At 36.2% G+C, this 24411-nt stretch overlaps 1 protein-coding gene across 2 annotated transcripts in view; it reads right to left on the bottom strand.

Moving 5' to 3' along the window:
- HYCC1 (hyccin PI4KA lipid kinase complex subunit 1) overlaps positions 1 to 24411 on the bottom strand; it is a 101959-nt gene that overhangs the window by 45798 nt on the left and 31750 nt on the right. For both annotated transcript variants that reach the window (XM_040472452.1, XM_040472451.1), the window contains exon 2: positions 5155 to 5233. In XM_040472452.1, coding sequence (XP_040328386.1) covers positions 5155 to 5205 — 51 coding nt within the window. In that variant the 5' untranslated portion in view covers positions 5206 to 5233. The remainder of the gene's footprint in view (positions 1 to 5154; positions 5234 to 24411) is intronic.

The following is a 24411-nucleotide window of genomic DNA, read 5'->3' as shown; positions in this document are numbered from 1 at the left end:
ACACTTCAGTAGATTCTTTAAAAATAGGTCACATTACATCTTAAGATATATAAATGAATAGATTCTTTTTTTAATTCAATAAGATAGTTTTGTTTACCAGAACAGTAAGTAAATATGAACTGTCTGGAAACCTTCCACCATTCTCCAGAGTAAAAAAAGAAAGTTTCACTGCAATTGCTTACATAAAGAGGAGATTAGGGCATTCTTCAATATTTCAAAAGCAAGTAACAAAAGATCTCCAGGCAACATTCCATTTCCGTTATTTGATCAAGAGTAACCTTACACTAGGGGAATTTATATAAAAGGGAGTAACGGTCAAATAAACAACAGATTTCTTTTTTTTTAAGTTTTTTAAATATGTTTATTCATTTTTGAGAGAGACAGAGTGTGAGCGGGGGAGGGCAGAGAAAGAGGGAGACACAGAATCCAAAGTAGGCTCCAGGCTCTGAACTGTCAGCGCAGAGCCAAGTGTGGGGCTGAACCCATTAACCATGAGATCCTGACCTGAGCAGAAGTCAGATGCTTAAACGAATGAGCCACCCAGGCATCCCTATAAATAACAGATTTCTAACCCCCTGAATGGAAATGAACCTGAACTATATATATAAAATACACTATTATATAGATGTGTATGTCTAACTATAAAATCTAAAATGGAGTGAATTGAAATATAAATTTTAAAAATGATTAGTAAATAGAAAGATTATTATAATGTTACATATACTATTTAGGCTAAAACTGGAACATTCATTAAAAATGTTCATTATAATTTTCAATTTATGTACCAATTAACCTTCATGAAATAAAACATTGTCTGTGAAACAGCCAAAGACAAAAGGATAGTTCTTCTCTGAAGAGACAAACTCCAGAAAATATCCTGGACCCAGGACACTGTGCTGCTAAATGAGAGGAAGTGTCTTCTAAAACTTAGTGCACAAGTCTGTCGTTATTTCATTTTGTGAATGTGGGAAAAGCTACTTTTGTCTATAGAAGGGGAGAAAATATAATTTCTGTGTTTATAAACAGTGTTTTGAAAAACTTAAGATCTAACCATGCCTAGTGGACTTAAGTACTACTATAGCAAACCTTTGAATTTTCTTGCACTGTACTAGTTCAAAGGTACCGGCCTTCTTAAATACCAGCTAAGTTTTCTCACTTTTCAGAAGGCAGAATTTTTGTCAGAAGACAAAAAAAAAAAAGTAATGGGAAATTAGTCTTGGCAAAAGTTGAAGAAGACAGATGTTTCATACTAAAGTATCATTTGGCAGATGGCTTTTTAAAAACGTAAGGAGGTGATATGGGTTGGGTAGAAGAGAATTAATGAAGATAGACAGATGGATGGAGAGCCAATAAATAAAACAACTCTGTTCAACAACATTACACATAAGACTAGATTTTGAGATTCAGTGACTACCAGAAAATTGAAAAATTAGCAGTCTAGAATTCTGCTAGATAAATCTACACATAGCATTAAGGAAAACACAATATAATCTGAAAGTTAACACTTTACAAATCAATCTTTGAAAAGATAAAAACTGAATGATTCAGAAAATATTAAAATAATGAAGTCTCAAATCGAATCACTTTGTTGGTATATAAAGAGAATACTAATGAGGGCCTATAGCTAGAGTATATACTGAAAAGTTTTTCCAAAGGCAAAAAAAAATTTTTTTTTCACACAACAAATTGTGTTGTCTTTGTGCATTTGAGAGCATAGTGAATGAAGTTAGGTTGGGAGTTCAAACTGTGACCATGGAACAACGTAAAACTAAAATCATCTTCACAGACCACCCACTCACTTTTTCTGATGAGGATATTGAAACCCAAAAAAGTTATGTGATTTTTCCAACATCATAAAACAACACAGCAGAATAATTATGATTAGATCAAACGGTTTCTGACTTCTCAGCCCAATGCGCTTTGTACTACTTTATCAATCTGATGATCTTAGCTTTAATAGTACCATGGTTATTAAATTCAACAACCAAGCAAAGGCTTTCTCCTCCAACCCCTTCTCTCCCTCAATACCCCCCTCCTTTTCCCTCTCATTCTCTCCCTCTCTCTTTGCCTCTCCCTCTCCCTCTCCCTCTCTCTCTCTATATATATATATGTGCACATCCAAACTTCCTTTCTTATTTTAACCAAAATATGTAATTAACATTACAAATCGTTTCAAAAGACAAAATACTTTTAAGAGATACGTTCTCAAGTACTTTTCTACCTTTTATTACCTTTAATATGCTGCTGATTTTGCCTGATAACCTTAATCTCTTCATTAAACATAAACAGAGCTGAATTCAACATACATGAACACAATTCAGAATAACATTCAAAATAATTTTCAGGAATGCTTACCAAATTAACCAAGAAACAGAAAATGTCTTCTTAACTAGCTATAATACAGACTTGACAATAATTTAAAACATTGACTGAGTTAAATTGACTGGAAATTGGGTAAATTTAACCTTGGGGGTTAGAAGAAAATTAAATTAAATTACTTTTTAATTCATAGGGCCCAGGATTTTACTCCCATCCTTCCAATGGAAAAGTTTCTTTATCCTTGAATTAAACTTATAAAAATTTTGATAAAATAGCACTACTCACTAATACACTATATAGATAAAATATTATTTAGATAATACTTTATTCACATCCTACTTTCTTTTAGTGGAAAATGGTACTTAGAAAATAAGATCTGGGTGCATAGTATACTCATTACTACTGGGGTGTAACTGTCATTGTTTCTCAGCCCTCCCAGTGAACAAACCTGGGAAATATATGTATGCATTTACATACGGATATACATGTATAATGATATCACATACATATTTAGATCCATGAGTCATACTGATTCTTACAATTCCAATCTAACACCTTAAGGTTCTTTCTTGCCATTCCCCATTCCATGTTTCTAATTCCTTTCTCAGACACTGAGAAACCTAACTCCCATTATCCTCCATATATTTATTTATTTACTCAGAGTAACCAACCTACCAATGTAACCCTCTGGTTGAGTCTTCTACATGTCACCTCTGCAACCCTCCACCCTAGCTACCCACTTCTTCAAGCACTAGGGCATAGTGTTGCCCATACTGCTGCACTGCCCCTTTACCTTACTGCTACACTCACTAGGGTGCTATGTATCCAAGCCAGGAGGGGAAGGGAATAAACAAACAGGCAGGAAGGTAAGGAATCAGTCATGATTTTCAATTACTTGCCTTAACAGTTGACCCCTCCCCTATACCATCCTTTAACAGGCCCTCTTTCCACAACTTCCATATTAAAAAATGGCTAACTGGCTATATCTGCTTTTGCAAATTTGACTTCATTATCAAACATAAGAATCCTTAATAGTACTCAACTTTTAAATTTGACAATTTCCATCAACTGTCAAAAAAAAAATCATGGTATAATGAACCAAATTAAATACTCCTAAAGCAAAAAAAGCTTAAAACCTTGAATACTTACTCACAAAAACAACATATGCAGGGGGAAAAAGCACATACAAAATGTAATCAAATTATTAAAATATGCAGAAGGCACTATATACAGTGCACTTTTATAAGATTCTACCTCACGTTATGATGATTTAGGGGATCTGTAGAAGGATACTCAACTCATGACTATAATAAATTACAAGGTAAAAATCTGCCCAGACATTTGTCAGGATGAGATAATAATGACTGATAAGACCAGCTGCAAAATTAACAGGAAACACCACTTCTCTCAAGGACACACTGCAGCTAAAGTGTCATAACAACCTCCCTTTTTTGAGTGACTAGCTATATCCTTATTCACTGAGAAGCCTTGTTATCTAAAATCATAGATATCAAAAACTTTGCTGTTTAAACATATATCAGTAAGAATGAAACATCCACTCTTTCCTGAAGGATCTAAGTCACCTTGAAACAGAGAAGCAGGCTTGATTTCTAGTCAAGATGCAGAGCTTCATATAAGGGGTTTCTGAACACAACATTCCATATGGATGTTAACTGTGTAGTTTCCAAGACAACATGATCCTGGGTCCACTCTGAAGTCCATACCAGATTTTAACTCCATTACACACAGCTCTGCTTTGTGTTAAGCCCATCAAAATACTACTCCATTTAAATTTCATCTAGGGGCCCCTGGGTGGCTCAGTGAGTTAAATGTCCGACTTCAGCTCAGGTCACGATCTCACGGTTTGTGAGTTCAAGCCGCGTGTCAGACTCCGTGCTGACAGCTAAGAGCCTGGAGCCTGTTTCAGATTCTGTGTCTCCCCTCTCTCTGCTCCTCCCCTGTTCCTGCTCTCTCCCTCTCTCTGTCTCTCTCAAAAATAAATAAACATTAAAAAAAAATTTTTTTTTTAATTTTTCATCTGAATTTCACCCTTCCTCCAAATACTATAATAATTTTGTCTTTTCCTCTGTTTGGTAAGTTGGCCATATAGTGCCTGTTGCAGTCTCCTTCACTGAAACAAGCCAATTAAGTCTGACTTTGTCAGACAATACATCTGTCCCAGAAAGTGGTGGGCTCATTAGGCTAGACAAAAAATTGATAGTTGCATTAAAAACTCTTCATTCCTCTGGTTCATGATCATGAAGTTCATGTAATTATGTGTAACAAGACCCAGAGGACAAAGAGAAGGTAATTAACTGGTTAAAGAACACAATTTTAGCAATTATAGAGAAAACTTCATAAGACAAGAAAACAAAAGTTAACCAGCTAGAGAAGAATCCATTGTTAGAAAGGTGGGCAAATATCTTTCCATCTTCTCCTCATTGTTGATTATGCCCACTCCCTTTGCCCTCTAAACTGGGAGAAACATTTAAACATTGAATTTTTGATGGTGGTTAGAAAGGGTAACATTAATAATCAGAAACTTTAACCATTCTTTGTGGTGTTGCTGTGAAAAGGAGAAAACAAAATCTTTTAACCACTTGGGAGAAAAAAAGGAATTGATTTCCTAGAAAAAACTACTATGTATAAATAATTCCCTATTAAGATTTGTTGGAACATATTTCTGCTTCCATAGATATTTAGCCTTTCAGTCATTAAAAAGAATAAAAATTACAAAAAGTAAAATAAAATATATTTTTAAAAAGCCACTGTGATTTAAACCCCAGACAAAACTTCTTTGGAGTATAATTATTATATTGAGACAGTAAATATTACCTTAAACTCTGACAACCATTCCTCCACAACCCCTTTCTCTGAAGTGAACATCTTTCCACATCTGTTCTAGACCTCCAACCTGGAAGTTAACATAGAAAATGTTAAAATTTGTAATATATTTTATTTTTAGATTACTATGAATAGAACTAATCCTATAAAATTGTGTTACTTCTTCTTTGTGAAATTAAGGCAGATTCAAACATAAATTAGTAGGCTCACTTCAAAACAATGTGCACAAACAAGTATTCAAATGCAAGAATTATAACAAAAGTATAAATATCACAACATAATTAAATTGGCTCTGCAATGTTCATTCAGCCTTTAGGAATGCCAGCTGCAAAACATACTGAATACTTTCCCCCAGTTTCAACGAAATAATTCCAAAATATCATGCATCTTAAGAAAATTTCAGAAAATAATTTAAAACTGCAAAAATATAAAAAGACATGCTACAAAACTGACTTTGTACAAAGCAGTTTAGTAATTTAATTTGCTTATATTTTGATTCTTTACGATCTATTTAGGCAAGCCAATTGGCTCCCTGAAAGCTTAATACTCATAAAACAAGAGTCAAAGTGATAATATTCAAGATAATGATCACATTCAACAATAGTTATTCAGATTGGGATTTAGTTAAGTAAAAATAAGGGGAAAAAAGAAGCTAAAGAACATGCAAAACAAATTTAGCTCAAGCAAAATTGCTGTGAAAATACAATGTTGTTTTTTTCACCCATCTATATGAATGTAGACCTAGAAACTGTTTCTTGAGGAAAATCTTAGCTCTATCTGAATTTCCTAAACCCCTAATTCAGGCACAAATCCTGCATGAGACTTAATTTTTATCAGCATAATCATGTAGTAGAAATAGAGGTATAATTGCCCAAAACTTAATCTTGATTCTATTACTTATTTGTAGTAGAACCTTAGGCAAGTTATTTACCTTAATTTTTTCATCTGTGAAATACAGATAACCATAGCACCTACAGTCAAGGGTTATGATTAAATGAAAAATGCAAATAAAAGCACTTATTACAGTACCTGGCAATAAGGCTTTAAATACTATGCAAAATTTGTACCATATTACTGATTTTATAGAACTGTCCATTCAGATAAATTGGGCTTTGGAATTGTGTCCCAAATGTTACCCAAAACACTGCTATCTCACATGTTATCACCTTTAAAATCCAAAAAAGGAGAAAATTCACATCTTCAGTTTTTACGACTAGGAAAAACTCTCCTTTAGGGTAACTGGTTTGCTTTTACATATGGATACTGTGAATCTCATAACTGATCCTCTTTGCTTTGACTCTAATAAAATGGGAGTTACAGTTTCTGCCCTAACTCTGTATACAAAAAAGCAGGCCTGAATTAATCTTATCTGTCGTTTTACATTATACTCTTATCCTTATTTTATTTCTGTATTTTTATTTTTATCTTGTTACATTATACTTATTTGTGAAGCAAAATGAAGGAAAGTAAATTTAAATAGACATGTTTTCTTTTGTATTGATTCATTGTTTACTTAGTAAATTAAGATAGAAAATTATCACAAATAAAACGATGTTACATCAAATTACAGAGAATTGGGGAGGTGAAATTTTTACAAAAATTCAAAACAACTCCCTAGTTAAAATTAATTTTTAAAAGGTTGAAAGGAATCAAGAGGGATTTGACTATCAAGAATACTCAAGCAATCTTGAAGAACAACAGAGCTACAGGACTTGAACTTCTAAACATCAAGGTTTACTAGAAAATTTAACAAACATTATAGTAGTTAAGCCAGTGTGTATTATCAAAAAGGGCCAAAAAGAATCAATGGAATGAAACAGGGTGGCCAGGAAAAATATATATATATTAAATAATACAACATATATAATATTATATAATTATATAATTATATATATGTTATATTATATAATTATAATATTTTTCTGGCCACCCTGTTTCATTCCATATATATATATATATATATATATATATATATACACACACACACATACATATGGAGAACCATGACCTAGTAGTTCATACCACATGCAAAAATCAGTTCCAGTTGGATCTTAGATTTAAGTGAAAAAGGTAAAACAAAAAGCATTTGGAGAAAAACATAAGAGAATACATTCATAACCTTAGAGTAGGCAAAGGTTTCTTAAACAAGCAGCACAAAAGCACTGTTCATAAAGCAATTAAAAAAATAAATTGGACTTCATTAAATTAAGAACTTCTGTTTGTCAACAAATGAATGAATAAAGAAAATGCAGTGCACAATGAAATACTATTCAGCCTTAAAAAGGCAATCCTGCCATTTGTGACAAAATGGGTGAACCTGGAGGACATTATGCTAGGTGAAATAAATCAGGCACAGAAAGATAAATACTCCAATATTTCACTTATATGTAAAGGCTTAAAAAGTCAAACTCATAGTTAACAGAGAGTAAAATGATGGTATCCAGGGGCTACGGAGGTGGGGGCAATGGGGAGATGTTGGTCAAAAGATGTACATTTTCAGTCACAAGATAAGTCCTGGGGATCTAATGTACATACAGCATGGTAACTACAGTTGAAAATGTATATTTGAAATCTGCTGAGAGAGTAGCTCTTAAGTGCTCTCACCACACACACACACACAAAGATAACTAAGTGAGGTAATGGATATATTAATTAGCTTGATTGTGGCATATCAAAATATTGATACCTTAAATACATACACCTTTTATTTGTCAATCACACTTCAATAAAGCTGGTGGGGTTTGGGGATGGGGGGAAGGGAAGAACTTCTGTTCATCAAGTTACCACTAAGAGAATGAAAAGACAAAGCCAAAGGGTGGGAGATGATATTTGCATTTCATATATCTAACAGAAGTCTCATATACAGAACTCAAATTAGTAAGAAAAAGGCAGATAATCCAATAGGAAAAACAAGCATAACAGTTACCCAAATGAAAAACCTAACGTATGAAAGGTGTTCAACACACACACACACACACACACACACACACACACACACACACACTTGCAAGTGTGGCTAGAATGAAAAACAAAAATCCCAAGTGTTGAAAAAAGATATGGAGCAAACAGAATATTCATAAGAGCTGGTATGGATATAAATTGGTACAATATCTTGGAAAACTCTTTGACAATATCTTCTGAACTTGAACAAATGCATCTTCCACAGACCAACAATTCCACTCATAAAAATATACCCTAGAGAAATGTGGATATACGTTTTCTGAAAGATGTGCTTAGTTAGGAATTCTCAGAGCAGCAGTTTTTGTAAACAGTTAAAAACTGGAAACAAACCAAATGTTCATCAAGAGTAGAATGGATAAATATACCACATGGAGTTCTATACAACAATGACAATAAGAAAACTAATTATATGTGTCACAATGTTGGGGAAAAGAAGGCAGATGAAAGAGTACATGCTCTGTAACTACATTTGCATACACTTCAAAAACAGGCAAAACTAATTGATTGTGTTAAAAGTTAGGATAATGCACTCTGGAAAACAGTATGGAGGTTCCTCAAAAAACTAAAAATAGAACTACCCTATGATTCAGCAATCGCACTACTAGGTATTTATCCAAGGGGTACAGGTATGCTGTTTTGAAGGGGCACATGCACTCCAATGTTTATAGCAGCACTATCAACAATAGCGAAAGTATGGAAAGAGCCCAATGTCCATCGATGGATGAATGGATAAAAAAGGCGTGGTATATATATACAATGGAGTATTACTCGGCAATCAAAAAGAATGAAATCTTGCCATTTGCAACTACGTGGATGGAACTACAGGGTATTATGCTAAGCAAAATTAGTCAGAGAAAGACAAAAATCATATGACTTCACTCATATGAGGACTTTAAGACACAGAACAGATGAACCCAAGGGAAGGGAAGCAAAAATAATATAAAAACAGGGAGGGGGACAAAACATAAGAGACTCTTACATATGGAGAACAAACAGAGGATTGCTGGAGGGGTTGTGGGAGGGGGGATGGGCTAAATGGGTAAGGGGCATTAAGGAATCTACCTCTGAAATCATTGTTGCACTATATGCTAACTAACTTGGATGTAAATTTAAAAAAAAAAAAAAAAGTTAGGATAATGGTTCCCCTGAGGGAGTTATTTCTTGGGTTCTAGTAATATTCTGCTTCTTGATGTAGGGGCCAGTTACTAAATTTTCATTTAGTGAAAATTCACCAAGCTTAACACTGATTTGCACATTTTTCTGTGTGTATATTATACAATAGTAACACCAAATAGCCAGACCTCTTATCTTCCACTTGACAAGAGATCAAATGGGAGACCTCAACTGCATACCTGAGTTCATCTGTATCCTCACGTGTTTCACAGGCATGCAAGCTCAAGTAAAACTTGACCCTTCTTCTGTAGAACTCAAAAGAGAGGTCTCAAAATACCTCCTTATCCTTGAAACTTTCACAGCCTCACCACCCCTATCTGCCTCTGGTCTACCAAAACCAAAGTCATTATTCCCTTCATCCCTGATTCCTGTTTAAATTGGGAATCACAAGAAGCTACCACCCCCAGGTTACACTCTGCCTTCACACACTAAGGTTTATAACTCTTGTACACTCTGTTTTACCGCCATCTCCCATCCCATCTTAATTCTGGAAAGAGGTTCTTTCACTGTGCCTTCTGAAATTAACAATCTGTTAGCAGCCAAATCCTCACATCTTCAACAATTCTCTGTATGTCTCTTTCTTCTTATTCTAACACGAAGCCTGGTTCTTCTCCAAAGACACTGCTTTCCCTGTGATCTTCTCAGAGTGGCTGCTTTTCCTCATGTAGCCCTGGAAGAAACCACTGGGCCTAGAGGTAAAATAAGTGTCCTTCTTCCTCCTTATTATCATTCCAGATCATTCTCCCTCTCTCTTTTTAAAATATCCACCCAACATTACCCTGAAACTCCTGTAGCTGCCATCTATCAATCAAACCCACCACTATCCCTCCCCTTCATTTGTAAATGACCTTAGCTCTGACTCACTGTCCCTCTTTCAAACTACTCAGACTTAAATTCTTGGTGATTATTTTCTCACACCCTGAACTCTTAATCCCTAAAAATCTCCAACAACACTGTCTTCTTCCCTGCCTCAGCTACTCAATCCTATGATCATAACCTAGATGAGCTATTCTCAAACATTTGGTCAGAGCCATTTTACACTTCAAAATATTGGGCCAACCTAAAGGAATATCCAATGGCCAAAGCTGGAACAATTTCAGCAATGAAACAAATAACTTAGTACTGAATTATTACCCAAAGTATAAAATAAGCATACATGAATCCATATGGAAAGACAAGACATACATACATAAATATATAAAATTTAGAGAGCAAGAGACAAGGCTTCCTTTCATAAGAATTCCAAATGATATATCCAGGAGGAGTTTACTCCCTGCCTCCCTATTGAGAATGTGTTGTATATAGTGATTTGTTTCCAAAGAATAGGATATAGAAAGGGGAAAAATAGTAACTTTATAAGAGAAATCTGTCAAACACTGACTTGATCAAGATTAACCTCAACCATGATGTCATGTGAATATCACGCACCCCTGATATGATATGATGAGAAGGGCACTTAACCACTGTGGTATTCTTTCCAAAAACCCATAAACCCAATATAATAATGAGAAAAACATTAGAGAAAACTCAATTTAAGGGATGTTCTACAAAATTTCCAATCTGTACTCCTCAAAGGTAACAAGGTCATAAAAAAACAAAAAAGACCAGGAAACTCTTAGAGACCAGAGAGACTAAGGTGACATGACAACTAAATACAATATGGTATCCTGGAACAGATCCTAGAACAGAAAAAGGACAATGATGAAAAAACTGATGAGATCCCAATAAAGTCTGGAATTTAGTTAATAGAAATGTAATAGTAATGACAAATGTACAATCCTAAAATGACATTAAGAGAAACTGAATAAAAATAAAACTACCCTATGACCCAGCAATTGCACTACTAGGCATTTATCCACATGATACAGGTGTGCTGTTTCGAAGGGACACATGCACCCCCATGTTTATAGCAGCATTATCAACAATACCCAAAGTATGGAAAGAGCCCAAAGTCCATCGATGGATGAATGGATAAAGAAGATGTGGTATATATATACTATGGAGTATTACTCACCAATCAAAAAGAATGAAATCTTGACATTTGCAACTACGTGGATGGAACTACAGGGTATTATGCTAAGTGAAATGACTCAGTCAGAGAAAGACAAAAATCATATGACTTCACTCATATGAGGACTGTAAGAGACAAAACAGATGAACATAAGGGAAGGGAAACAAAACTAATAAAAACAGGGAGGGGGACAAAACAGAAGAGACTCATAAATATGGAGAACAAACTGAGGGTTACTGGAGGGGTTGTGGGAGGGGGGATGGGCTAAATGGGTAAGGGGCACTAAGGAATCTACTCCTGAAATCATTGTTGCACTATATGCTAATTTTTAAAAATAAAAAATTAAATTAAAAAAAAGAGAGAAACTGAAGCTGGGTGTGTGATATTTGGGAATACTCTATACTATCTTTGTAACTTTTCTATAAATCTAAAATTGTTCATAAAATTATTTTTAAAAATTATTGAGGCTCTGAAAAAGTTGTTTATTTATGTAGGTTAATATCTATTGATATTTACTATATTTAAAAACAAAACAGAAATTTTTAAAAAACAAGAACACATAAGCATCCCATTAGTCATCACTTACCATGTAGCCTCTGGAAAGAACCACTGTTTATTTATCAATGGGAATGAAAAAGACAAATAGAAGCCCTACTATTATTATGAAAATAGTTTTAAGCTTGTAGACTACATGAAAGGGTCTTAGGGACTCCCAAGAGATCCCCAAATGATCCTTTGGGAGCTACTGCTCTAGTCCTTCTCATTACCCACTTTGATCTCTCATATCTTTTCAGCACACCTTTTATGCACTCAAACCCCAAAACCTTTTGACTGTACCGGACATAATGTCATATCCCAATATTCTTTCTCTCCTTGCCCATTTAAATTATTAGTCAATTCTAATCACCATTTTGAATATACTTTCTCAGCTCTTTTGCCTTTAATTGTTTATTCCTCTGGAAAAATACAGCCCTGGTAAAATCCAACTCTCTACATGGTCCATGTCAGCACCACTCAGCTGAACAAAGTGGAGAAAATGACTAAAACAACACTTAAAAGTTATGACCAAGAACCTTAAGCATGCCCTTAAGGCTACCTGGCAATCATGCAGAGTTCCCCTATAGTCTACTCACTTTCCCACTCTCCTGCTTGTTTCATGTATTGTATCTGATACTCAAAACCCAAAACCTTCTCCCCATTCTCTTGGCTGAAAATCTTAATTCCTACTTCACTGAACAATCACAAGAAAATTACCACATATTCACAAATGTCTACATATCTAAAGCATCTGTATCTATACACTCCATCTTCCCTTCTGGTAACTATAAATGAATTGTCCATGAACCTATTTGAGGCCAATCCTTTGAATAATGCACTACAATTATCCTCTCTTACCTACCTAACAAAATCACTTTAACAAGTCTCCGTCTCTTCCTAATTAAATTTGTCCCTCGCTACTAATTCATTCACCCCAAAAAGCTCTTAACCTCATTTCCTCTTTAGCTATCTTCACATTTCCTGTTCCAGTTTTACATTAAAACTTCTCAAAAGAGTTGTATGCTTGTTTCTAATTTCTATCTGCCCTTACTATTTTTTTTTTTTTTTAGTTTTTAAAAATCAACTTTGAGGTACAATTTATATACAATAAAATGTACACATTTTAAATGTTCAATTCTATATATCCAACCTTTCCAGACAATCCTCCAATCCCCTATCTCAGGCAACTACTGATTTGATTTCTATCACTATAGATTATTTCAGTCTGCACAAGAGCTTCATATAAATGGAGTCATATATTATGTACGTGTGTTTCTGGCTTCATCTTCTCAGCATAATGTTTTTGAAATTTATTAACGCTGTTGAGTATATCAATAGCTTGTTCTTTCTTATTGCTAACTTTTATGAACATACCACAATGTATTTACCTGTTTACCTGTTGATTGACATACAGATTACCTCTAGTTTGGACCTATTATGAATCAAGCTGCTATACACATTCACCTGGCAGACTACTATCTGACGATGACCACAACACAATCTCCTTACAAGATAACTTGGACACATCTGTCTCATCAAGAAGTGCAATCAATGTAACCTCCCTTTCAATGTAGGTAAGCTTGTTACCATGGCTAGGTCACAGAGGTGATATAGCTTCCACTTGATTCTCTGTCGGACCATCATTCTCAAAACCTATCCACTGTATTATGAAAATGCCCAAGGACTAATATGGAGAGGCCACATGTAGGAGTTCTCCATTGACAATCTTACTGACTCCCCACTAATAGTCAGCATCAACCAGCAGACCTATGAGCACACGAGTCTTCAGATAATTCCAGCCCCCAGTCACCCCTAGCCTTTGAGCCCTCTCAGCTAAGGCCATAAACATAGACAAAACAGAAAAGTCATCTTACCTGTCTTTTCTCAAATCCTTAACTATAGAATCCATAAGCATGATAAAATGGCTTTATCCATGCTACTAAATTTGGGATGGTTATGCAGCAATAGCAACTGGAACAATTTGTATACAAATCTTATGGGCACATTTTTATTTATCTTGCTAAAACACCTATGAGTAGAATTGCTAGGTCATGTAATAACAATATATTTTAATTTTTTTTCTTTTTTTTAATTATTTTTTTTAATATGAAATTTATTGTCAAATTGGTTTCCATACAACACCCAGTGCTCATCCCAACAGGTGCCCTCCTCAATACCCCTCACCCACCCTCCCCTCCCTTGCACCCCCCCATCAACCCTCAGTTTGTTCTCAGTTTTGAAGAGTCTCTTATGCTTTGGCTCCCTCCCTCTCTAACCTTTTTTTATTTCTTTTTTTTCCTTCCCCTCCCCCATGGTCTTCTGTTAAGTGTTTCAGGATCCACATAGGAGTGTAAACATATGGTATCTGTCTTTCTCTGCCTGACTTATTTCACTTAGCATAACACTCTCCAGTTCCATCCACATTGCTACAAAAGGCCATATTTCATTCTTTCTCATTGCCATGTAGTATCCCACAGTGTGTATAAACCACAATTTCTTTATCCATTCATCAGTTGATGGACATTTAGGCTCTTTCCATAATTTGGCTGTTGTTGGAAGTGCTGCTATAAACATTGGGGTACAAGTGCCCCTATGCATCAGCACTCCTGTATCCCTTGGGTAAATTCCTAGCAGTGCTATTGCTGGGTCATAGGGCAGATCTATTTTTAATTTTTTGAGGAACCTCCACACTGTTTTCCAGAGCAACTGCACCAGTTTGCATTCCCACCAATAGTGCACATCCTCACCAGCATCTATAGTCTCCTGATTTGTTCACTTTAGCCCCTCTGACTGGCATGAGGTGATATCTCAGTGAGGTTTTGATTTTTATTTTCCTGATGAGGAGCGACATTGAGCATCTTTTCATGTAACTGTTGGTCATCTGGATGTCTTTTTTAAAGAAGTGTCTATTCATGTTTTCTGCCCATTTCTTCACTGGATTATTTGTTATTCAGTTGTAGAGTTTGGTGAGTTCTTTATAGATTTTGGATACTAGCCCTTTGTCCAATATGTCATTTGCAAATATCTTTTCCCATTCTGTTGGTTGCCTTTTAGTTTTGCTGATTGTTTCCTTTGCAGTGCAGAAGCTTTTTATCTTCATGAGGTCCCAATAGTTCATTTTTGCTTTTAATTCCCTTGCCTTTGGGGATGTGTCAAGGAAGAAATCGCTGCGGCTGAGGTCAGAGAGGTTTTTTTCCTGCTTTCTCCTCTAGGAATTTGATGGTTTTCTGTCTCACATTCAGGTCCTTTATCCATTTTGAGTTTATTATTGTGAATGGTGTAAGAAAGTGGTATAGTTTTATCTTTCTGCATGTTGCTGTCCAGTTCTCCCAGCACCATTTGTTAGATTGTCTTTTTTCCATTGGATATTCTTTCCTGCTTTGTCAAAGATTAGTTGGCCATACGTCTGTGGGTCTAATTCTGGGGTTTCTATTCTATTCCATTGGTCTATGTATCTGTTTTGTGCCAATACCATACTGTCTTGATGATGACAGCTTTGTAGTAGAGGCTAAAGTCTGGGATTCTGATGCCTCCCACTTTGGTCTTCTTCTCCAAAATTACTTTGGCTATTCAGGGTCTTTTGTGGTGCCATACAAATTTTAGGATTGCTTGTTCTAGCTTTGAGAAAAATGCTGGTGCAATTTTGATTGGGATTGCACTGAATGTGTAGATAGCTTTGGGTAGTATTGACATTTTAACAATATTCATTCTTCCAATCCATGAGCATGGAATGTTTTTCCATTTCTTTATGTCTTCTTCAATTTTCTTCACAAGCTTTCTATAGTTTTCAGCATAAAGATCTTTTACATCTTTGGTTAGGTTTATTCCAAGGTATTTTATGCTTCTTCGTGCAATTGTGAATGGGATCAGTTTCTATGTCTTTCTGTTGCTTCATTATTAGTGTATAAGAATGCAAGTGACGTCTGTACCTTGATTTTTGTATCCTGCAACTTTGCTGAATTCCTGGACCAGTTCTAGCAGACTTTTGGTGGAGTCTATCGGGTTTTCCATGTATAATATCATGTCATCTGCAAAAAGTGAAAGCTTGACATCATCATTGCCAATTTTGATGCCTTTGATTTCCTTTTGTGGTCTGATTGCTGATGCTAGAACTTCCAACACTATGTTAAACAACAGCGGTGAGAGTGGACATCCCTGTCGTGTTCCTGATCTCAGGGAAAAAGCTCTCAGTTTTTCCCCATTGAGGATGATGTTAGCTGTGGGCTTTTCATAAATGGCTTTTATGATCTTTAAGTATGTTCCTTCTATCCCGACTTTCTCGAGGGTTTTTATTAAGAAAGGATGTTAAATTTTGTCAAATGCTTTTTCTGCATCGATAGACAGGATCATATGGTTCTTATCTTTTCTTTTATTAATATGATGTATCACATTGATTGATTTGCAAATGTTGAACCAGCCCTGCAGCCCAGGAGTGAATCCCACTTGATCATGGTGAGTAATTCCTTTTATATGCTGTTGAATTCGATTTGCTAGTATCTTGTTGAGAATTTTTACGTCCATATTCATCGGGGATATTGGCCTGTAGTTCTCTTTTTCTGCTGGGTCTCTGTCTGGTTTAGGAATCAAAGTAATGCTGGCTTCAAAGAATGAGTCTGGAAGCTTTCCTTCCCTTTCTATTTTTTGGAACACCTTGAGAAGGATAGGTAGTATCTCTCAAGATTATGAGATTTTTGATAACTGATTCAATTTCTTCGCTAGTTATGGGCCTGTTCAAGTTTTCTATTTCTTCCTCTTTGAGTTTTGGAAGTGTGTGGGTGTTTAGGAATTTGTCCATTTCTTTCAGGTTGTCCAGTTTGTTGGCATATAATTTTTCATAGTATTCCCTGATAATTGCTTGTATTTCTGAGGATTGGTTGTAATAATTCCATTTTCAATCATGATTTTATCTATTTGGGTCATCTCCCTTTTCTTTTTGAGAAGCCTGGCTAGAGGTTTATCAATTTTGTTTATTTTTTTCAAAAAACCAACTCTTGGTTTCATTAATCTGCTCTACAGTTTTTTTAGATTCTATATTGTTTATTTCTGCTCTGATCTTTATTATTTCTCTTCTGCTGGGTTTGGGGTGTCTTTGCTGTTCTGCTTCTATTTCCTTTAGGTGTGCTGTTAGATTTTGTATTTGGAATTTTTCTTGTTTCTTGAGATAGGCCTGGATTGCAATGTTTTTTCCTCTCAGGACTGCCTTCACTGCATCCCAAAGTGTTTGGATTGTTGTATTTTCATTTTCATTTGTTTCCATGTATTTTTTTAATTTCTTCTCTAATTGCCTGGTTGACCCATTCATTCTTTAGTAATGAATGGGTTCTTTAACCCATGAAGTAATGGGTTCTAAACCCATTTAGAATGGGTTTAGTAATGGTACTAAACCCATTTAGTAATGAATGGGTTCTTTAGTAATGAATTTAGTTCTTTAACCTCCATGCTTTTGGAGGTTTTCCAGACATTTTCCTGTCGTTGATTTCAAACTTCATAGCATTGTGATCTGAAAGTATGCATGGTATGATCTCAATTCTTTTATACTTATGAAGGGCTGTTTTGTGACCCAGTATGTGATCTATCTTGGAGAATGTTCCATGTGCACTCGAGAAGAAAGTATATTCTGTGGCTTTGGGATACAGAGTTCTAAATATATCTGTCAAGTCCATCTGGTCCAATGTATCATTCAGGGCCCTTGTTTCTTTATTGATCTTGTGTCTAGATGATCTATCCATTGTTGTAAGTGGAGTATTAAAGTCCCCTGCAATTACCACATTCTTATCAATTAGGTTGCTTATGTTTGGGAGTAATTGTTTTATATATTTGGGGGCTCCCCTATTGGGTGCATATTTATAATTGTTAGCTCTTCCTGATGGATAGACCCTGTAATTATTATATAATGTCCTTCTTCATCTCTTGTTACAGCCTCTAATTTAAAGTCTAGTTTGTCTGATATAAGTATGGCTACTACAGCTTTCTTTTGACTTCCAGTAAGTAGCATGATAGATAGTTCTCCATCCCCTCACTTTCAATCTGAAGGTGTCCTCAGGTCTAAAATGAGTCTCTTGTAGACAGTAAATAGATGGGTCTTGTTTTTTGATCCATTCTGATACCCTATGTCTTTTGGTTGGAGCATTTTGTCCATTTACATTCAGTGTTATTATAGAAAAGTATGGGTTTAGAGTCATTGTGATGTCTGTAGGTTTCATGCTTGTAGTGATGCCTCTGGTACTTTGTGGTCCTTGCAACATTTCACTCACAGAATCCCCCTTAGGATCTCTTGTAGGGTTGGTTTAGTGGTGATGAATTCCTTCAGTTTTTGTTTGTTTGGGAAGACCTTTATCTCTCCTATTCTGAATGACACACTTGCTGGATAAAGGAATCTCAGCTGCATATTTTTTCTGTTCATCACATCGAAGATTTCCTGCCATTCCTTTCTGGACTGCCAAGTTCCAGTAGATAGGTCTGCTACTAGTCTTATCGGTCTCCCTTTATAAGTTAGAGCATATTTATCCCTAGCTGCTTTCAGAATTTTCTCTTTATCCTTGTATTTTGCCAGTTGCACTATGATATGTCGTGCAGAAGATCGATTTAAGTTACGTCTGAAGGGAGTTCTCTGTGCCTCTTGGATTTCAATGCCTTTTTCCTTCCCCAGATCAGGGAAGTTCTCAGCTATGATTTGTTCAAGTACACCTTCAACCCCTTTCTCCCTCTCTTCCTCTTCTGGAATTCCTATTATACGGATATTGTTCCGTTTGATTGCATCACTTCGTTCTCTAATTCTCCCCCCATACTCCTGGGGTTTTTTTATCTCTTTTTTTCTCAGCTTCCTCTTTTTCCATAATTTTATCTTCTAATTCACCTATTCTCTCCTCTGCCTCTCCAATCCGAGATGTGGTCGCCTCCATTTTATTTTGCACATCATTATAGCATTTTTTAGCTCCTCATGACTATTTCTTAGTCCCTTGATCTCTGTAGCAATAGATTCTCTGCTGTCCTCTATACTTTTTTCAAGCCCAGCGATTAATTTTATGATTATTATTCTAAATTCTTATTCCATTATATTGCTTAAATCGTTTTTGATCAATTTGTTAGCTGTCACTACTTCCTGGAGTTTCTCTTGAGGAGAGTTCTTCCGTTTCGTCATTTTGGGTAGCCCCTGGGGTGGTGCCAAACTTCAGGGCACTTCCCCTGTGCTGTCTGGAGTAACTTGGGTTGGTGGGCAGGGCCACAGTCAGACCTGATGCCTGTCCCCAGCCCACCGCTGGGGCCACAGTCAGACTGGTGTGTACCTTATCTTCCCCTCTCCCAGGGGCAGGACTCACTGTGGAGTGGTATGGCCCCTGTCCGGGCTACTTGCACACTGCCAGGCTTGTGTTGCTGCTTCGATGGGATCTGGCATATTAGCCAGAGTGGATCTGCAAGGTGCACAGGGGCAGTAGGGGCAGGCTTAACTCACTTTGCCATTGGTGGTCCCCTGTGGGAGGGGCCCTGCAGCATCGAGAGGGAGGCAGACCCATCGCAGGGATGGATCCACATAAGCACAGTGTTGGGTGTTTGCATGGTGCAAGCAAGTTCGGTGATGGGAACTGGTTCCCTTTGGGATTACAGCTGGGGGATGGGAGAGGGAGATGGTGCTTACCAGCGCCTTTGTCCTGAGCTGAGTTCTGTCTTCCGGGACTCAACAACTCTCCCTCCCAGTGTCCTCTCGCCCTCCTGCTCTCCGAGCAGAGCTGTTGACTTTTAACATTCCAGATGTTAAGTCCCACTGGCTGTCAAAACTCATGGAGTCTGCCCCTCTGCTTTTGCAAGCCAGACTTCAGGAGCTCTGCCTTGCCTAGTGGGCTGCCCCTCCACTGCCCCAGCTCCCCCCCACCAGTCCGTGTAGCATGCACCACCTCTCTACCCTTCCTACCCTCTTCTGTGGGCCTCTTGTCTACACTTGGCTCCAGAGAGTCCATTCTGCTAGTCTTCTGGTGGTTTTCTGGGTTATTTAGGCAGGTGTGGGTGGAATCTAAGTGATCAGCAGGACAAGGTGAGCCCAGCGCCCTCCTATGCCGCCATCTTCTTTTCCTAATCTCCTGTTTTAACTTTATGTACACATACACAACAACAGCAGCAGCCATTTTACACTTCCAGCAACAATCTGTAAGATTTTCAATCTTATCTCTAATCCTCATCAACATTTGGTTTTAAAATTTTAACCATTCTAGTTTAACCATTCTAGTATGTAGTAGTATTTCATGGTTTCAATTTATAGTTCTCTGATGACTAACATTAAATACCTTTTCATGTACCTATTGACCATTCATGTATCTTCTTTTGTGAAGTGTTTCTTTAGGTTGTTTGCCCATTGTTAATCAGGTTATAAGTCTTCTTATTGAGTTGTAAGTGTTCTTAATGTGTTCTGAATTAATATTTATTTTGCAAACATTTTCTCCTAATTTGTGACTTGCCTTTTTGTTTTCTTAATGGTATTTTTCAAATAGCAGAAGGTTTTATTGTGATGAAGTCCAATATGTTTTTTTTTTTTCTTTCATGGTTAGTATTTTCTGTGACCTATCTAAAACATTATTGCCTACTGAAAGAATTCAATTTATTTAATAGATGTAGAGCTGTTTAAAATTTTCTATTTCTTTTTGGGTCAGTTTTGGTGAGTTGGACATAAACACTTCATATATGTTGCTAGAGCTCTGTGCAGGAGGAAAACGTGTCTCCCATAAGACCACCATGAGGGAGGACTTTGAAAGCTTGTGCCTGGTTTCCTCTTGATTCTAGCTGATACATCTTTTTCCTTTACCTAATCCAGCTTTATATACTTTCATTGTAACAGAGCATAGTAAGTATAACTCCTTCTGAGTCCTGTGAGTTCCAGTGAATCTTCTAACATGTGTATGCCATGGAACATCTGAAATGGACTACTATCAAGATTTCTCTTTATTTTTGGTTTTCAGCAGTTTAGCTACGATAAGCTTATGTGTGTTTTTCTTTGAATTTATCCTGTTCAGGGCTAGCTGAGTTTCCTAGATCAATAAATCAATGTTTTTGATCAAATTTGAGAAAATCTCACCCATTGTATCTTCAAATAGGCTTCCTACCATTGTCACTCTCCTCTTCTGGGACTCTAATTACACATATGTAAGACTGATATTTTCCCACTGATCCTAGAAGCTCTGTTCCTTTTCCTTCAATCTTTTTTCTCTGTGTTTCTTGGATTGGATAATTCTACTGATATCCTCTTTATTCTTCTATCTCCAATCTGCTGTAAAAATTTCATACAGGAAAATTTTATCTTTTTCCTTCCTTCCTTCCTTCCTTCCTTCCTTCCTTCCTTCCTTCCTTCCTTTTTTTAAGAAAGGCAGACTGCCACATGCAGCACCTCATTTGGATGTGTCTGGAATCTTGGAATTTTGACTACCCTGTTCGCCTATAAATGGACCTTGAGAGCTTGTTTGGGGGTTCTAGCAGTGGAGCACAGCTACTTGTATACCTTTGACAGAAGAACTATACTCCTTCATTGGGGAAGGTCACCCTCTTTGACAGAGCACACAGCTTTGTGAGGAACACACATGAAGTAGTGAAGGAGGAAACGAACACCCGCCTAGCCAGCCAGATCAGCCAAACCAACGCTAGTGATCAATGGGGTGAAAGATGTCACAGCCAGATAGCCCTCACATCCATACAAGAAATATTTATTTATTTATTTATTTATTTATTTATTTATTTATTTCTCCTCAGACCTAGGATTTCCATTTGGTTTTCTTATTACACTTTCCATTTTTCTCTGATATTCCCTATCTATTAATTCATTAAGGTTTCATTTTCCTTTGACTCTTTAAACATATTTTATTTTAATTTTTGAGTATATTTATCATAGCTGCTTTGAAACCTTTCTCAGCTAAGTCCAATTTATGAACCATCTTAGGGCTGATCTCTATTGACCACTCATTTTTCTTGAGTTCCATTTTCCTTCTCCTTTACATGACTATGAACTTTGATTATATATTGGACATTATGGATGACAAAATGTATTCTGGTTCCTTTTATAATCCTCTAAAGAGTGTTGACTTTTGTTTTAGTAATCAATTCAATTACTGGCTGATCACTTTGAATTAGTGTAAACTGACACAGACTTGGGGGATCAGGAAAATTTTCCCTAATAACTGAACTTCAGCTGAGATTTAACTAAGTGTGAGTTAACTAGGACATGATGAGAAGGTGTGGTGTGTAGTGTGCCAAGTAAACTGAATCTTTTAGGAAAAGACCCTGGAAATGAACCATTGGGTTTGTTCAAGGAAAAGAAAGAAGTCTGTATGGCTAAAGTGCAGAGAGGGAGGGGGAAACCTAAATGTCCCAGATAGAGGTTGCTCCTTTATCCTGGAATGAGAGACATGTAGGCAAAGCCACAACTAATCAACAATCACCTAGAGGTAATGTAGGCAAGAAATAAATTGCTGCTCTGGAGATATAATGGTCAGTTTGTTTTTGCATAGGTGAATAATATACCAAGTAGATGTACTCTGCCTTAGGAGCAGGAACTAAAACTGGTTTTGCCCACATTCTATTCTTGGTACCTAATCCAGTACCTATCAGATAGGAGATATTTAAGAAAGATCTCTTAAGTTAATAAATGGCCCCTATTTATATACACTGTAAGCCCTTTTTAAAAACAAATCTAGCATATTTTATACATATATTATAGCTAATGTCAGTATAATAAAGCTGACACATATTGGTCAAGCAAGTTCAACAAATTTTCAAAACTGCTTAGATTTCTTGACTCTGACCTGAACCAAGAATTTGAAAGCTAATTCTAAAGTATTATATATAGTAGTATATAACTATAGATTTTTATTTTATTCTCTACAAAGAAGTGACAAGTGTTAAGGGGGAAGAGAATCAATAAAAAACGTCAATAACCACTAGTGAAAAGTAATTAATGGGATGCCTGGCTTAGTCGGTTAAGCATCTGACTCTAGATCTCGGCTCAGGTCATGATCTCATGGTTTCTAAGATCAAGCCCCATGTCAGGCTCTGTGCTGACAGTGCAGAGCCTGCTTGGGATTCTCTCTCCCTCTCTCTCTGCCCCACTTCCCCCACTCTCAAAAATAAGTAAACTTTACAAAACAGAAAAGTAATTAAGCTGGGTATTAATTAAATCCTAATTGTACCTCTTACTTGCTATTCATATCTATTTATCCTCCTTTCAATATAGAAGATATCCATAAAATGTCCTTCAAATTCCACTTTACCATATCATACCTACCTCTTCAATATCCACAAAAGGGTATTATCCAGGTGATGCTTGAATTAACACAAAACTGTCATTGATCTTACCAAAATGAGAGGTAAATATGTTAAGAACTGGGGACTCAAGAACAGAAACTTAGAGATCTTCAAATTAGGGTAATAATCTCTACCTCTTTCTTCCAATTCCTCTCTTGCTGTCTGTCATATTCTAAACCAAATTATTCAGGAGAAAGAAAATACTTTCTATAGCTAAAGTCTGCACACAACCACAAAGATTATTTTTCTATGAATTTATAATAGCTCATTCCTTAGAAGGTCACAAAATTGAGATAACTTTTTAAACTTCTAATTTTGAAATACTCATAAATTTATAGGAAGATGCAAAAACTAGTACAGGAGTAATGTCAACAAAAATGGGAGTAGAGCATTCCAGAGCTCTATTTCTCCACAGAAGCAACTAATAAGCTAACAAAAGCTGTCAAATCAACTCTTGCAGAACTCTGTCAGATTCAATGTAATTCCTCTCAAAATTCCAAATGCCTTTTTACAGAAATTGACAAGCTGTTCCTACAATTCCTATGGAATTTCAAGAACTCAATAGTCAAAACAATCCTTAAAAAGAAAAATGGAATTGGAGGACTCACACATCCCAATTTCAAAACATATTACAAAGCTACAGTAACCAAACCACCGTGGTACTGGTGTAAGGGTAGATACATAGATCAATAAAGTAGAATCAAGAGTTCAACTGATTTTCAACAAAGATGTCAAGATCATGCAATGGGTAAGGAACAGTCTCTTCAACAAAGGTGCTGGAACAACTGGATATCTACATGAAAAAGAATGAAATTGGACCCATACTTCACACCAAATAAAAAAATTAACTCAAAATGACTTGAAGATCTAAATATAAAAGCTAAAACTGTAAAACTCTTGAAAGAAAACATAAGGGTTAATTTTCATTACCTTGTGTTTGGCAATAGTTCCTTATATATGACACTAAAAGTAAGAGCAAACAAAGAAAAAATAGACTTCATCAAAATTTAAAATTTTTGTGCATCAAAGGACATCATCAAGAAAGTGAAAAGAAAACACAAAGAATGGGAGAAAATATTTGCAAATCATGTATCAGATAAAGATCTACTATAAGAAGATATAAAAAAAACTCTTACAACTCTGGGTGCCTGTGTGGCTCAGTCAGTTAAGCGTCCAACTTTGGTTCAGGTCATACATGATTTCATGGCTCATGAGTTCAAGCCCCACGTAGGGCTCTGTGCTGACAGCTCAGAGCCTGGACCCTGCTTTAGATTCTGACTCCCTCT

The sequence above is a fragment of the Herpailurus yagouaroundi genome, unplaced genomic scaffold (assembly GCF_014898765.1).
Source record: "Herpailurus yagouaroundi ecotype Mexico unplaced genomic scaffold, PumYag 100, whole genome shotgun sequence".
Taxonomy (NCBI): domain Eukaryota; kingdom Metazoa; phylum Chordata; class Mammalia; order Carnivora; family Felidae; genus Herpailurus; species Herpailurus yagouaroundi.
Note: the sequence above shows the minus strand (reverse complement) of the source record. Positions and strands in the feature narration are given on the sequence as shown.